Here is a 16,925-nt window from a genome sequence, read left to right as displayed (position 1 = left end):
ATTTTTTTTTAAAAAAATTACTATAAAAATTATGAACATATAAACAAATTGAATAAAAATGAATAATAATAATAATAATAATAGAAAAAACAAGAAAAATAATATATTAAATAAAAATTATTTATATTAATTATTTTAAAATATTATATATGTATATATATATATATATAAATAAATAACTTTAAAATTTTTGAGGAGTCCATGACCCCATAGTCCTTTGAATTACATTCGCTCCTATATATATATCCCACCATTGCATAGGTTGAAAGGATAAATTCAAAGGAATTAAGGGAGACTAACAGTACTAATAAGTTTTAATTAATGTGTAATACACTTCTTCAGGCCAAACTAAAAGGAACAAAATGATCTCAAGCATTTTACAATTAGGTACTAGTATACAAAATACTTTTCAAAAAAAAAAAATGTATTAGCATACAAACGGGTGGCCTTTTTCTCGTTGGTTATTTCCATTTTCCCTTTGGTTAGGGGTTGCTCTATCCATTTTTCAATTTTAATTTCCAAAACTAATGAAATGTAAGCTTGATAGCAAAATTGTGCTACTAGTATTTAAGGTCAAGAGATTTTTTTCCCTCAAAAGATAAAATTCAATTTAGGACTTGATTGTTGGATTAAATATCGAAATTTAAACTTTTAATCCAACCATACATGCATTTGGCCGAAATGCCATTGTTGGAAGACTAAATACCCAAACAATGGAAGATTTGTTCTTCAATTCAAAATCAACTTTTGTTCAACAATAATAAATGATAAATGAGTTCTTTATTGATCACACACATACACACATACATCTATATAAATTAAAAATAATTATGAAATAATATAAAAAATTAAATAATGTCCCCTTTATGAACACCGAAAAATATTGAAACAAAATAGCTTATAATTAATTAAGCATAAAAGTACTTGAAATAACAGAATAATTAATGATCATACAGATTTTGATAAACTTAACAGTAAGAAGCATATGTGTTTATGTTTTTTTTTTATAAACCAATATGTATATTTACAGATATATGCTTATTGATAAATAAAAAGATCTTTCTTAACAAATTCTTAATCATTAGCTTTTAGAAATCTAGAGAGAAAGGGTGTGATTAGACACATTATGAAAAGGTGAACAACATGCTTCTGCACATTCCCCTTATTAGGCAATTATGTTTTTCCCTACAAAGTTATTTTTTTGGTAAAAAGGATCAAAATAAATTACTAATAAAATGAGAAAAAAAAGAAGCTACTATATAAAAAGGTCGTCCATTAAGGCAAGTTTTGAAGGCAGCAAATAGGCACAACGGCACAAGAAAGGAGTGAAACAGAAAACGAGAAAGAGAGGAAGAATGAGGATTAAGAAGGAAAAAACCATCCAAAAAGGAAACGGCGGCTTATGGTGAAAGAGCCAAGTTATGTTACCATAAAAATCCACAGATATAGAAGGAGAGAGTTATTGCATTTGCAAAATATTGCAATATTGAGAGAGATCGCACATAAATAAAGATTAAAGAAGGGAAAAAAAGAAAAAAGAAAAACAGTAGATACACAGAGAAAGGGTTGACACGAGGCTTAGCCGTTGAAAGACTGTCAGATGCAGAGTATCCAATTGGTCAGCGGCCAACAAAGACACCTGCTTACTGCCATAGTTGTCTCTTCTTTCCTTTATAATTATGATCTTTCATTGGAAAATTCGCTTAAACATCTCCCAAAACATGCAATACCTCCTCAATTTAAAACTCTTCACTCTTGTATGAGACGATATAAAGCATTTGTTTTGCATTTGTCACATTGCACAAAAAGTCATAGGTAAGTTTGAGTGAAAATAAAAGAAGAAGAAAGACAAAAAAAAAAAAAACCACATAAAAAGAATCTGTGGGTGGTTACAGAATTGTGTCTGTTTGCTACAGGCTTCACTACCGCCTGTCTTCATCACTTTGGTATAGACCCTTTTCTTTGCTCTTCTTTTGTGTCAAGTCAGAGGGTTTTAATCTTTTTTATATGTTTCTTTTGTGTTTGTTCTGAATTGGGATTTGGTTTCATGATGTCCTAGGAATTTTGTTTTTTTATTTTGTTTTGTTCAAGAGTTGAGACTCGTTGAGGGCTTGGTTTTACGTACTGTCCAAAAATTCAGATTTTGTTTGTCAAATTATTTTTTTTTTCAAATCTGCCCTTTTTCCATCCTTAATTTGTTGCTTGTTTAATTTGGATTGAGTCTACAGGTCTTTGATTTTTGGTGGTGTTACTTACCAGTGCAAATTGATTTTAGTCAAACGCAGTTCTTTGAGATGTCACAAGAAAAACCATTCTTTCAATCAGTGCTGATTCCTCAAAACGAAAGAAAACAAAATGGGGGTTGATATGCCATTAATGGATGTTTATCAGCTAAGCTTTATGTTTGACAATGAAGAATGTATGTTGATCTTGTTTGCATCCTTGAGCTTTGCCCCCTCACAATCCTATGAAGTCTTTTTGTAAAAATTTTCTTAATTGTTTACAGCTTAAGGTAAGATCTTTAGGAATGTTCATGGAGGGATGTCGGTCATTCGTTATATTTCATTTCTCTTCCTTCTTCTCTTAAATTCTTGTAATGAGTGATGACTATGAAGATTTCTTATTGTTTATGATTACTAGATCTTTGTAACCAAGCCCGAGTTGGAAGTTTATCTTCACTCTCTTTTTCCTCCCTTTTCTTGCCTTTACCTTAGTTTTGTTGATCTGTGTCCATACATATCTATGAAGCGTTATATCAAACATTTAGTTGTTTGTGGTTCAAGGGGCTAGATCTTTACGACGAAGCTTGGGGGTAATACATATCCCTTTGATTTTGCTTCATTCTAATACTTGATTTTATGTGGTATAATTTGATTATAATCATATTTATCTGAAGTCCGTTAATAAAATCAAGAAAAACTCTTTCTTTTTCTTTTTGTAGCTTGGGATTAATAATTTATGTTACACTATTCAACAAGCACACTCATGCACAAAATCTCACTTTATTGATATTTTATTGACTCCCAATTTGATATTAAGTTTTTGAATTTTGAGATATGAACTTTTGTGAATGATCACATAAGTTATGTTTATATTATCATGGTGTGATTTTCTCATGGTACCAACTATCTCTTTTATATTTAAAGTTTTTGCTTAATGAAATTTTCCTCAGTTAAGTTTGTGAATTGAAGGCTGTAATACTCTCAGCACAAGTAAAGCTAGGGACATGTAACATTTTTTACACTAACAATGTACGTAGCACCCCTATAATTGTATAGCCTGCTTGCATATGACTTGATCATAATTTGAGGCTAGATTGTTTAGAATGTAGTGAGTTGGCCTCAGCAACATTGATAGGATCATTATTTCAATAATACATCTAATTTCTATCGCTTTCTACTGTTATATGTATTCCAATTTCTGTTTGAAAGTGGACAATCATGTTTGTGAGTACATTCAGCACTCTAGTGTGTAGATTGAACAGTTAGTTGTTTAATCATATTTTTATGATGACTGGAAAACCAGGTTGGTTTTTCATTCTTGCCAACCATTTTTTCCAGACTGTATTATTCCTTTTTACTCTAGGGGTTAAGTACTTCTTCCTTGTTTATCCTGACACTTTTATTGGTCAAGTAGGGTAGAACTGTTCATAAACCAGAAAGCCCTACCATATTATATCCTAGGTTGACAGGGTTTAGTTATAACAGCAATAAGAGTAATTTAAAAAGCCTTACGATTTGAACCTGAAGGATTATGAACTACTGGTCGAATCGACTACTTCAGACGTGGTTGCATGCATGTAAATATTAGTAAGATCATTTGCACTGGAACTGCAGTATGTCATTGCCTTTTAGGCTATAGCATGTTTTTACCTAATTATGAATCTTCTTATTCTTTCTATACCTGACGACATATCATGTAGCTCTTCTTTTTATCTACTTTTCATCTTTAAGCAGAAAAAACATGCAATCCTGTTAATTATTTCTGCATAATGTGAAATATTAAGTAAAATTTTGGTAATGAATTCTAGTTATGGAGCATCAAGTCTTTCTGATGATAGTATCTAGGCATAAGTGGGAAGCTGGTTAGTTTGGGTTGAAGTAGGTTAAATTGAAATGTTTCAAGAGGAAGAGCAAGGAAAGAAAGAAATTAATGCACATAGAAGATCCGGAAAGTTTGTAATAGTTAGGAAATTGAACATCGATAAAACTAGTAATCTTCATGTGTTACTGTGCAGTGTATATATCAGTCACATCTGCAACGAAAACTACCTTTGCATTTGTATTTTTATAAATTCCTTTCTTTTACTGTTATCTTAAACCTGCATATATTACATCGTCACCTTGCAATAGGACAACGATAAAATCAGGCTACACTGCTTCTAAATCAATTCTGGGTCATTTGTTTTCAGGTCCCTGGGGGGGCTTTCTTCTCGTGATAACTTACCGCTGAAGGTAATATATACTTGTTGGCCATAATGCATGGTCAAGGCAGCAGCTCCAATTCCTTTTCAGGAAACTTTTACCTCAATGGTGGTCTTGGATCTGATGAGCATAATGTAGTTCCTAATGCTTCAGTTCACGATGGACATACTTCTATGAGATGGAATGGTCAATCCAGTTCTAGTCTTGATACTCCAAACCATGTCAGTTTCCGTCAATTCTTAGGTGATGATTTTTGGCTTTCGCCTCTTGGTGATCAGACTGGTGGTCAAAGGTTTAACCCTTACCTAGAGAACGTTAGGTTGAGCACGGGTAATGTTGTCAGTACTGAGCGTGGCCCAATTGGCCCATCATTTTTGCCAGGGCAAGCCAATTCTGGTCCTGTCCAGCCCAACTTAGACTTGAATGCTGCACATGAAGATGAAGGCAATAGAATTGAAGCAAGTCAGGATCAGGATAATGGGCCACACTTATCCTTAAACATTTTCACAGCAGGAGCAGCAGCTGGTGATCGCATCCCACCTTCCGGTAGTTCTTCAAGCCCGGTCATGATTTATTCTGGAATCGCGGGATATGTTTTAGAAGAAAATATCAGCAGAGAGGGTCTTCCGGCGGATGGCCGGAGAAGGCTTTTATGCAAAAGAAGGGCGCCTGAATATTCTTCTGGTGATAATTCAAGCTCCACACAGCAAGCTGGTAATTTTGAGCAGCCAGCTGTTACGGTTACTGCCCAAAATAATGCCTTTAGCAGCTTAACTGCAGCTAGTTCCTTTAATAATCACCTGAATAGCAGTCATTCAGCAGGACTTGTAGCTGCTCTGCCAACACCTTCTAACGTCCATCAAATTGCAAATGAGGCTGCACAAGTAGACAACTTTCAAAGAAATATCCGTTTGAGAAGAACTGCAGGCCAACAAAATCCTACACCAGCAAACTTGTCGCCCTGGAACTCAATCGATTCTAATGTACAAGTACAAACAACTGGTCAATCAGCAGTATTTTCTCCATTTGACCGCTTTCAAAATACAAGCTTAGCACCAACGCCAGTTTCGGTAACTCCAGCCATGCAGCCCATTGCACAAGTCTCTAATTCGTGGCTATTTCCGCAACCTTCCCAGTGGAATGGGCCAACCATGTCATGGGGTGCTTCGTCATCGATCTCACCTTCAAGAGAAGCTTTCGGTCAGGAAGAGAACTTAACAAACAACAGTAGAAATATGATGATTCCTTTGCCAAACATGCCAGGAAACCTGAACTTGGCCAGTGGGAATGCAAACTTTCTTGGAAACACTGCCTCCTCTTCGAGAAACCAATCCTGTTCAGCCATGGAGATTCTACCAACTTCTTCCATAAGGTCCCCTCAACCAAATATGGTTGAATATGCACAAAGATTGCAAGAGATTGTCAATCGCTCTGAGGCCTGGAGGCAGGGGAATTACTGCCCAATACATTCTGGGGCTTCTCCTGCTGTGCGAGATATGGACCTTTTAGTGAGAGGTGGTAATGCCAGGCCTGCCCAGGTTCCTCTGAGGTTGGGATCGAGAACTGAGAGACAGGCTGGTCGTCATTCTGAAGTGTCACCTACAGCACCATCTCAAACTGCTGCTCAAAGGAGAAGTAGACTGGTATCCGAGGTATGATCAATAGACTGTATTCTTCGACTATATATATCCCCCGTTTATATATTTCTATGAAAATTATGCTAATGCGTTGTCCAGTACATTAAATCTTTGGGAATGCAAAATAATAAGTCGTTTCTGAAAAATGAGAGTTTAGAGTTGTTGATGTTAGGGAAAGTCCTGTCATTGAGAATGTATTTCCACAATCAGAGAAAAAAGACGGGATCAAGGATGGTGAAATAGGAAGCCAGATGGAAAAATTAGAGAAGGAGAATGGTTTGTATGGAGAGTATGAAGGAAAGCAGGAGAGCGGAAGGATTATTCAGATGGACTTTGAGGAAGAAAAGGATGAAAAACTAGGCAGAAGAATTGAGGAGAAGTGGGAAGGAAGCAAGGGAGGATTAAAATTAAGAAAATTTTCCCAGAAAGTAGAAAGAGCAAAAGTTCAGGGAAAAAGGGTAGAATAAGGGGAAACAAGGAAGCAGTGAGGAATTTGAGAGTGGTGACTCCAAGGACAGGTTCGAGTGGCAGAAGGAGGGGTAGAGCAAGTATGGGTAGAGACATGGATACGGATGGTAGGATATCAAAGGACAAGGAGGGTGGCTCAGTGTTAGATGCTGATTTCAAAAGAAGAAATTTAGTGCTAATCAAGGAAGCAGATGAAATTTGGGAAATTAGCAGAAAATTGGTATTGACTTTTCAAGAAGAGAAAGAGGACGTTATATTCAGATTGGTTGGGTTGGAGGTAGTTGAGAATGTCCTATAAGTCGCAGGATGTGAATGGAAGGAAGGTCTGGCTTCTTTGAGCTCGTGGGAATGCGTTTTGAAGAAATTGAGTGGCAGATTGATTGGTAGTAGACGGCCTGTGTTGTGTGGTTCACGAGAAGAAGGGATATAAGGTTTTTTTGGTTGCTATTTGCTAATCAAGAGGTTGTGCTAGAAGTTAGGTGATTTCGTTAATCAAGCTAATTCTTTTTGGATGTAATAGCACCGCTTAGAATTTTATAAGTTGTGAACTTAGTATAATCTCAGAAGTCTTTTAGAAGTTGAGACGCTCAGTTCGAGATCTAATAGTTGATTTGAAGCCACTAGTTTCTTTTTTGAGTGGCCGAGCCCTTTCGTAATTCTACCCTTTCTTTCTCCATTACTTGATATGATATGCCACTATAATTCTTTTATCTCTAAAGTTTAAAATTTGTTATAGCATGCAGGTTACGTGGAGCTAATAAATTTACTATAATTTCTCAGTCCGAAAAGAGTGATTATATTATTTTCTTTTATTGCAAAAGGAACGTGAGAAGATGCTAATAGATGGTTTTCGAAATGTATTTGAGACCTAAATACTCATTATTGTTTAGTATTCTCATTTGTATTTGTATTTAGATTATTTCATTGGCTGCTAACAATCACTAAATTCAGAAGCTTTAACTCCCCCTATTTTTGCCATAACAGGTTCGCAATGCCTTGGGACTTGTTCGTAGGGCTGGCGGCTTACGACTTGAGGTAAGATCGAAGCTTTCATTTTTATTTATATTTAAAGCTGCCATATCAAGGCTTAACTTCAGTTCTGCACCAATGGTGGTATGCCAGGATGTCATGGTAATCGATCGTTCAGTTTTGTATGGTGTGCCTGGGGCGCCAGATGTTCATGATGCTATGCGCCTTGATGTTGACAATATGTCCTATGAGGTAACCTATTAATCTTTCTTTCAGGATGTCTCCTCCTTTATTTTTCTATGATTTCATCCTGAATAAAAATTCTTGGCTTTAGGAACTACTGGAACTGGAAGAGCAAATGGGGAGCGTTTGCACTGGGCTGAGCGATGAAGCTATTATGGCCAACCTGAGGAGGAGAAAATATCTGTCCATCACAACTGGACCTACAGTAGAAGCTGAACCATGTTGTATCTGTCAGGTAGGATCCCCTCATCTCTTTTTCTTCCGGGAATAGGTGTAAAGGTGAAATTTTATTAGATTTACTCTTATGCATTCTTCGGATGGATTATATATAGACGCTGATAACTAAAACTAATTTCCACTTTACTTTGCTTGGAACCTGTTATAGGAGGACTATGTTAATGGAGAAGAGCTTGGTAAGCTAGATTGCGGTCATGACTTTCACTTCAATTGCATTAAGCAATGGCTTGTGCAGAAGAATTCATGCCCCATATGCAAAAAGACAGCTTTGGCTATTTGAGAGCAGGATCACCATTCTGACGCCTCCTTTTGATCTGACAAAAGATCATACGCTGATTTTATGGAGCTGCCTATGGATCATTGCCTCAGTATCTTCAGAATGATTGTTTATTTACTTTTCCTTCCCTTCATTTCACAGGTTTTCATGTTAGCAACAGCCAAGTCTATGAGAACGAGACACCTCAGTTTCTCATACTCTTCTTTCCTTTCTCCACAAGGTGGATGCTTTTTCAGGCTGGGCTGGCATGAGAGCACATCCTCCAAGGCCAGGGAGCTGTGAAATAAATTTTAGTTTTCAAAATTTGCTTTTACAATTGAATGAACTCGGAAAAAAACGGCTCTTTTGTAGAGATGAGGGAAACGAAACCTCTGTAGAATCACCAAGCTTCTTGGATTAATGTAGTGAAAAGCTGATGGTTTTGAGTTAGTTAAGACTGACTTTGCACCTTCTGAATTATCCATCTATGTTATGTTCGATCTTTTGGGGAAAAAATTTGGTATTGCTCTTTTTGCAAGTTATTTGAAGATTTGGCTGGTATACTCAAATACGAAATTGTTATGGCGACATTTCATTTTATATGAGGCTGGGCAGGTCAGCTCGGCTCTTCCAGCCCATCGGCCCTTACATAGAGGCCTAAGCCCAGAATTGTCTGACATATTTCACATATGACACGGCTGGTCTTTAACTAAGACAAACAAGTTATCATTAAGCTATTACAATTTGCAAAATTATGTACAAGTATAGGCCCCATCCACACCCAGATTAGGCTCTTCCTTGGGTTTTCAAAATGTTGGTGCAGCACCTAGGAGGACAATGCTAGCCAACGCTGGAAGTTTTCAGTGGACACTGAGGCAGCATGCAGATCAAATAGTACCAAAATTTGGACTTTGGTACTAGGAAAAATAAAATACTAAAAGATTATTGATTCCTGGTGGCAGTCGACTTTTGTTGCAGGGCAGCTATTTGGTTTTCAACTGAATCACAACCTTTTAGTCCTCTCATTTCCCCGACCATCGATGGTATATTGGATAGATGAACAGAAACAAAGGTCTGGACCCTGAACCATCATTCTACTTGGAAAGAATGTGGTCTGTGGTCCGCAACATTCGAATTGGGCCATTAGCCCAAAGAAGCAACGCGGCAAATCATATAAAGTACTCAAGAGCACACCTTCCTGAATCAGGAGCCGTCATCTTACCATCCATCACCATCAAAAAACAGATTATTTATGATACAGAAACCAGGATATGACACGTGCATCCAACAACCTTGGGAACATACGATTTCCCTTAAGTTCACTGTTCACCAATCAAATCGTCTTCCCTTTCGAAAACTGACCCTTCCAAAAATCCTCCACCGTTGGATCAATTCACATCCCTATGCATAGTCACCCAATCCACTTGACACGTCCACATCCAACCCTCCATGGACCCCACTTCAATATAGATATAATGATCGTCCAGTATTGACTTGCCGTGTCTGGATGTTTTTTGATCCTTCAATGTAGACGTCGATGATGGAGACGGAGATACTCTGGTGGTCCCGCATGTAGGGTAGTAGACTCAGGAGGGGTTGGATACGCGATCTATTTGACGAATGGGAGTACGACACGTAAGAAGACAAGTAAAAAAGGCTGGTGGAAGATATTGAAAAATATTTGGGGAAAAAAATAATTAGTGGTCCTGGTTAAGGTGACGTTTGGTCGGACGAGACAGTGAAAGGGACAGATTGGGAGTGCTCTGATCCTCTGATCAAACTTTGAATTGTAAGACTATATTAATACAACATTAAGAACAAAAGACAGAGACCCGGGGGGGTTGAAGTGTCTCCAACCTTCAGTTACACACTTACATGGCTAACTGCGAACTGGTCTGGTTTTTTTTTTTTTTTGTTTAAACTTTAAACACTTTTAACTTTTTCTTTATTATTATTATCATTATTCTGCCCCACAACCCATCTCCGCTGCACGTTATGTTGTTTCAAACTTTCAAGCAACCTTTCTATTTTTTCACTCCTGCACCCAAGAAAGTACTTGGTTCCATGAATATTAGCACCCACCATTACCATGTATAAATGGTATCATTACTTCCACTTTCATTAACTGAGATGCAAATAAACTCTGCACAACGAATATTATTTGTCAAGTATGTCAAATATGATTAGATTATGAGATTAATTAGCCTCAAATTAGCAGATAAAGCACATCTCTGGAGACATGGTGCGAGAGGAGTGAAAAGTGAAAATTACAAGAGAACAATACCTAGGCCTCTAAGGATGACAGCAGATGATCATAGGAGTCAGATCCAGGAGGGCTAGGTAGACAGGAGTCTAGCTCTATCCTGGAAGGAACGAAATTGCCTAAGCCTAACCAAATAGCAACCAACTTGCCAACTTGTGCCAGAAATCAGTTTTCCAGGCATTGGGAACGGAGAAAACCATTGGAAACCCTCTTTGTCAAACTGGTGAAATTCATGCAACAACTAATCAACTACACATCAAGATAATAGTAATAAATGAGAGATTTTGAACTAGCAGCAATGCTGGTTTAGTTTGTGTTTTCTTTTTCTCTCTTTAGCTTGTGTCAGTGTCTGTGAGAAGTGAGTGGTGTGACTAAAAACCTAGCAGCTTGAAACTGAGAACTGAGCAAAAGAACCATGCAAGTACATTGGGATTAACCGATTACGTTCTGAAAGCCTGCAAATCTATGACTACTCAAACTCTCTAACAAATTCCAAGGTATCAATTGCAAGAGAATCTGAACCAGCCAAGCAATAAAGCAATCCAGCTCCTTTCAGCAGTCGTTTTATCACTTTATCATGTCCATTAATCCAAGACATATAAAAAAAAGTATTTTAAATTTAAATGTTTTTGGGTGTAATTAAGATTTATAAACATTTACAAGAGAGGTTGCAAGTCATTGTCCAACATTATGATAAGAGAAGACAAGGAAAAGGAGACTACAGGACAAGAGAGGAGAAAGGAAAAAAAATGGGGCTGTACTTTCCATCATTTGAGACTTGTCTGATTTTGAATCAAAATGTTGATGCAGTCATCACAGCTGGCAATCACTGGCTTACAAAGATGACCTCATTTGGAGAGTTGGCTCAGGCTTGTTTGGCTTTACCAGCCAAGAACATGTTTCCTCTTTCCCTTTCATTTCTTCTTTCAAATTGCAACAAGTACTTGGTATCATCAATTGACGCTTAGAGACTAATTTAGCTAAAACCTTTTTGCTTATCCTAATAAACTACCTTTAATTAAACAAAGAGAAGTTGTTGTTGGGACAGATTTAGGACAGGAGATCTAAATTATGTACGGAACACACAAAAAAAACGCAAAAGAGTTGTAAAAAGAAAAAGAAAGGGAAAAGAATTGGCTTGTACGGATTATGAAGTGTGATTAATTATTGATCAATTGAGTAATTAAAGGACCAAGCCATGATTTAATGCTCCGCACGTGCGCCCCGTGAGTGGGAGTTCATCTGACACTGTAGTAAAAAATTTCTCTAGTCTCACCTTGACATGTCACTATTGTAGTTTGACAGCCCAATCATTTGCCGTAAAAAACTCAGTATCCCCACCGGCAGTCACTTTACCACATTTCACCATCCCCTTTTTCTTTCTTTTTATTTTTCCCCTTATTTTCTCAGTAAAACTCCCCCGCCCACAATAAATAGCTTCCCTGTTGTTTTTGTACAAGAAACCGAATGCCAAAACAGAAGAGACGGTAACCGAAAAACATGAAAAGAAAAAACATTTTAAACTGAAAAAGAGAAGCTAAAAATGGGAGATAACAATAACGTTAACATGTTTCATTATAACAATAATTACACTACTACTAATGATAACAATAGTAATAATGGGAAGTGTTTATCTTCTGCATCAGATGATATATCCAATCTTCTTCATCAAATTCTAGTTCATTCTTCTTCTCCGTCCTCTGGGATGGCCTATTTGGAGGGTCCAACTGAGAATCCACGACGGTTGTCACGGTCACCGGCACCAGCTGGTGGTGAAGCGAAGCAAGGGATGTTCTTGACCGTTGATTCTTGTGGGAGAGGGAGTGGAGGGTCGGGTTTGGTTGGAGTTGCTGGTGAGATTAATGACGCTGAAGAGTATGACTGTGAAAGTGAGGTAAGTATTCGGTCTTGGGTTTTTTGTTCTTTGTTTTAATCAGTATGGTTGCTGAGACAATGGTTAAGATCTTAACAAAAAGAGTTACATGCCGTTGAAAAAATTTGATTACATGAAGAAACAAATAATGATCAAGATTCTCTTTTTGAATGTGAAATTTTCATTTTCTTAGAAAATTCTATGCTTTTCTTTGTAGCAAAATATAATTTTTTATAATAATTGGATTTGTCCTCTTTTTTTAACAATTCAAATTGAGCAAATTGTTTTTCTTTTTTTTGATAGTTTGAAAGTTGTCATAAGCAGGAGGGACTTGAAGCATTGGTAGATGAGGCACCATCAAAGCCAGCTCCACCTCGTAGTTCCTCAAAGAGAAGTAGAGCTGCAGAGGTTCATAATTTGTCTGAAAAGGTTTGTATTTTTTTTTTATTGTGGTTTTGTTTTAAATCTATAACAGTGGGGCAGCATTGATTTGATTTGTTTGGTTGTTTCTTTGTGGATTTTGATTTATGCAGAGGAGGAGGAGTAGGATTAATGAGAAAATGAAAGCATTGCAAAACCTGATTCCAAATTCTAACAAGGTAATTCATTTTTAGATTCATCTCCCATTTTTGTTTGATCACTTCTATTTTGTGGCATTACTAATTTGGTTAAGGTATTGTGTGATTGAATTTTCCATCATAGCAGACAGATAAGGCTTCGATGCTGGATGAAGCAATTGAGTACTTGAAGCAGCTTCAGCTTCAAGTTCAGGTGTGTTAATGCTTGGTGAATCCGCTCTCTCTAGTGATGAGGATTTTGGAGATGTAGATAGAATTTTGCATGGAGTATTAGTTTATTACTTGTCCTTTATTTATTTTGCTCGATAGGTTTTTTTGGCCTGTATGCTACTGCATCTGGCTGGGCCAATTAAGGAACCCTTCTAATCCGTCAGAATTACACGATTCTTACCTGAGTGAGTCTTAGAGTCAGCTGAAAATTGCCATATTTTGGTTTGGTGTGAAACATGTTCAGAAGAATAAGTCTAGCTTGTTGATGATTAAGTTAAAAACTCTTAACTTGATTGTAGACTGGTGCGTCTAGAGAAATTTGGCATCCACAAGCAACAAAACACTGAACTTTAAGAAACTTAATTGGGTGTCTATTATGCTCTTTGACATTCATAAAGAATTGCCTATCTAATCCACTAACAACATTGAGGGAAGATGATAGGATTACAGAGTGTCCCATTGTGCTGCTAGAATTCCACTGAAAACTTGTTTTAGAGGTGCTGCCAAATGTAAAATTTGACTTTAAAAATGACTCAGGAATAGGAAATTGAAGCTAGTTTCAAACAATATTACAAGAAGCAATGAGAAATCCATGGCCCAAATTATATCAGAGAAAGGGTGGAAGGGAATTGTCTTTTGAGGTTTTCAATATCTACTTTTTTCTTCAGTTGTAAGATTAGGTTAGCACGTCATAGGAATATGACTGCATTTAAGCTTTATATTACATATAAATAGCTTTAGTTTAGTCAAATTTCAATCATAAAGGCTCTGTGGACCTCAGTTATATATACTGCAGGATCTTTGTTTTGTAGCCTTGATCTATCCTGTTATCATCTATGCGGAATTGCTAATAACAAACAGAAATACGAGTGAAACAATGAGAGAAAAAGTTTGCTTCTGATTTGTTTACCTCGTGTTTCAAACGTCAGATGCTAACAATGAGAAATGGATTAAGCTTGCATCCCATGTGCTTGCCTGGAGTTTTGCAACCAATCCAACTTCCCCAAACAAGAATTGACTTTGGGGAGGACAATGGATCTCTACCAATGAATGCCTCAGGCACAGCGCCAGCAAATCAAGAACCCTCAGCACAGATTGTTTTTGATCTACCCAACCAATGCAGTTCCTCAAACCATGCATTGGTACCCAACATGTCAAAGATAATTACTTCAGAAACTTCATTCAGTTTGGAATCAATCCAGGCCCAGTTTGGGCCTTTCCAGCTCCTCACACCAACTCAGGTAAGTCATATGAGCAACAATGCATAAAGAGTTTGGGGAATAATCCTTACCAGTCATCTTACATATAAGGGATTGTGAAGGATATTTGCAGGGAAGACATTCTGCCACATCATCAATTGAAGTCCAATACATCAGGTAGTCTGAAATGGTTAAAATAGTATACTTACTTGATCAAATGGCAAAAGCCTTGAGGCTTCTGCTTCATATACCATTTTCCATGCCAATCCCTCTGTCGAGAATGATGGTAGAGAAATTCTGACACATGTTCATCTGTCAACAGAATTTGGTTCAGGGGCTACAAGTACAGTTTCACTTCCCTTTGATACACGAGAATCTGATCTAAAGGAAAGCAGTTCTCTTGATGCAAGCATGAAGGGAAGAGACCAACCAAACAGTGTTCTGGAACATGACCTTGTACTTGCTCCGCACCTGACCAGGTAAATCGGCTTTCCTGATTAAGAATTAATCCTCCCCTCCTTTCCTCCCTCCCTGTTTCCACACACATGAAAATCATTCCACAATGTAATTTCCGTGTCATTTAATGTAAAACTTTAACAGGCAAGCGGGAAGAAGTGACTCCAGTGATGACATTAAGATAGAAAAACCGAATTTCTGAATAAGTCGCTAAACTGATGCTGCTCTAATATCCTTTTGGATTTAGTGTAGCAATGACTACCGTCAGGTTTTGTGGCTCCTTTGTATTTCTCACAAAGCCTCCATAGTGAAGGTGGTGTCTTGGACCTGCCTCTTATAAAACATTTTAGCAGCAGTTGAGCAGAATGACCTGCCTCTTAAAAACATCCAGCAGCAGTTGAGCAGAAACACAGCAATAGTCTCAGCTGTTCGGGATCACTGAAGTAGACTCTTTCTTTTCCCTTTTCTTTGGTAAATGTAGCATCTGCCACTTACTTTTCCGATAATTTTCCATCATAATTTTCTTGTTTACTCGTATGTAATTTACCTGAAAAACCTCATAAACTGATTGTAATTCATAGTTCTTGAACTAAATATTGGCACATGGCATGCTTTAATCATCTATCATAATATGGCTTAGTTCTGAACAATTTCTACCTTCAATGTTTGTCATTTCTTCACAAGAACCCATAGCAAATTTCAATGTGGAATTCGGTGAAATCCAGTATCTTTATTTGCATTTTTGTCTACAAGACAGCTCATGGTCGAACTCAAAAATTAAGATAATGTTCAAATTTATCATTCTATCTAAAGATGATGAATCAAATACATTATATCTTTGCTAACATCGGATCCTGATAGGAATGAAGTCGTGGACGAGCTCCCATTTATGCTAGAAATAATAATTCTAATCATGATGATAACAGCAATAACAAAGATTATGGCAACATTAATAATGACAAAACTATAAAAGCAAATCAGTGCCGTAAATCAGTATATATTAAGATAATGAAATGACAGGCCAGGTCTCCCACGGTCACCAGCCGCCGAATTGGACGCTTCCTCTAACTTGGTGCCAGCTCTGCTTGGACGTGCTTTTTCTACATTAGCGGAGGAAATTTTTGTAACCTGAACAAGTGCAAAGCGACATTGATTTAAATCATATATAATATATAGTACTAACAAATAATATCACCAATAAACTGGAATTAGTTAATTAGAACTAACATGTAAGTATATTCCAAAGTATTTTTTGCATTACTAAAAGGGAAAATCTAATTTTTTTGTAAGCTTCTTTGTTTGAAAATACACATAGTCAATTTATATTACTAAAACAATGAAGATAATGACTCTCTTATCAGAATATTAATTGATTTAGGAAGAAATTAGATTTTAGACAAGAAAAGAAGAGAAAAATATCATAGTTCGTGTCATTACGTGTTGTGTATGCGAAAGCCTTGTACCATATTCGGTCGGCGTATCCAATTTTTTTTGGGGCATATTCCTATTGTTTCCCAATGTAATATTTTAGTCCTTTGGTTTTGAAATTTTAAATCTAGGCTTATAATAATTATAATAATATTTTGTCTATATTTGCTAGCAAGCATATTTGTTTACAAACCATAAGACAATCACAAACGTCAAATCCTTCATTTAGGATGGAAAAAAAAAAGAATGAAATGTCATGTCTCTTTTTGGTAAAAAAGCCTTGCTTAAGAAACCCAAAAGGTAAAATCTAAAGATAGAATCCACTACCTTGACTTACCAAATGAAAAAGTTGCTAAGATTGGAATGTAATTGAGTGAATTTGGTTCAAACCCAAGCCTAATATCATATGGGAATTAGGAATCAAAGGCATGGTTCACATGTTGCACCATTTTACTCTAAAATGGTTTACAAAGCCGTGGTTGATGGGATTGCTTGACATTAGATAAAGAGTGTTTGACGGGAGGGAGGAATGCACGTGACTACGACTATGACCACGACTATAAACACAAATAAAAGTTTTTCAAAATAAATTTATCATTTTAGTTTTAAGATTCCAATTTAAAACTTTTATTATAATGAATGAGTTTGAATTCTATTAATGATTTATTAATTTGGATAAAAAAA

The 16,925-nt window shown here is 36.6% G+C and overlaps 2 protein-coding genes across 3 annotated transcripts; both read left to right on the top strand.

Moving 5' to 3' along the window:
* On the top strand, window positions 4,598-8,738 carry LOC18611156 (probable E3 ubiquitin-protein ligase RHG1A). Its single transcript, XM_018116801.1, has 5 exons — window positions 4,598-6,076; window positions 7,514-7,564; window positions 7,652-7,750; window positions 7,833-7,976; window positions 8,127-8,738. Exons 1-5 carry the CDS (start codon window positions 4,598-4,600, stop codon window positions 8,256-8,258), a joined length of 1,905 nt encoding a protein of 634 aa, XP_017972290.1. The 3' UTR covers window positions 8,259-8,738.
* Window positions 11,953-15,463, top strand: LOC18611155 (transcription factor SPATULA). Of its 2 annotated transcripts, none has more exons than XM_007047244.2 (8): window positions 11,953-12,391; window positions 12,695-12,799; window positions 12,904-12,969; window positions 13,076-13,141; window positions 14,088-14,399; window positions 14,480-14,534; window positions 14,680-14,836; window positions 14,958-15,463. In XM_007047244.2, the coding sequence occupies exons 1-8, from the start codon at window positions 12,041-12,043 to the stop codon at window positions 15,013-15,015; spliced, it is 1,170 nt and encodes a 389-aa protein (XP_007047306.2). In that variant the 5' UTR covers window positions 11,953-12,040; the 3' UTR covers window positions 15,016-15,463. The 2 variants fall into 2 exon arrangements, with proteins under 2 accessions (XP_007047306.2, XP_017982070.1); XM_018126581.1 differs by having other exon boundaries at window positions 12,674-12,799.

The sequence above is a fragment of the Theobroma cacao genome, chromosome 1 (assembly GCF_000208745.1).
Source record: "Theobroma cacao cultivar B97-61/B2 chromosome 1, Criollo_cocoa_genome_V2, whole genome shotgun sequence".
In the NCBI taxonomy this organism is placed as follows: domain Eukaryota; kingdom Viridiplantae; phylum Streptophyta; class Magnoliopsida; order Malvales; family Malvaceae; genus Theobroma; species Theobroma cacao.
This window is presented reverse-complemented; position numbering and strand designations above follow the sequence as displayed.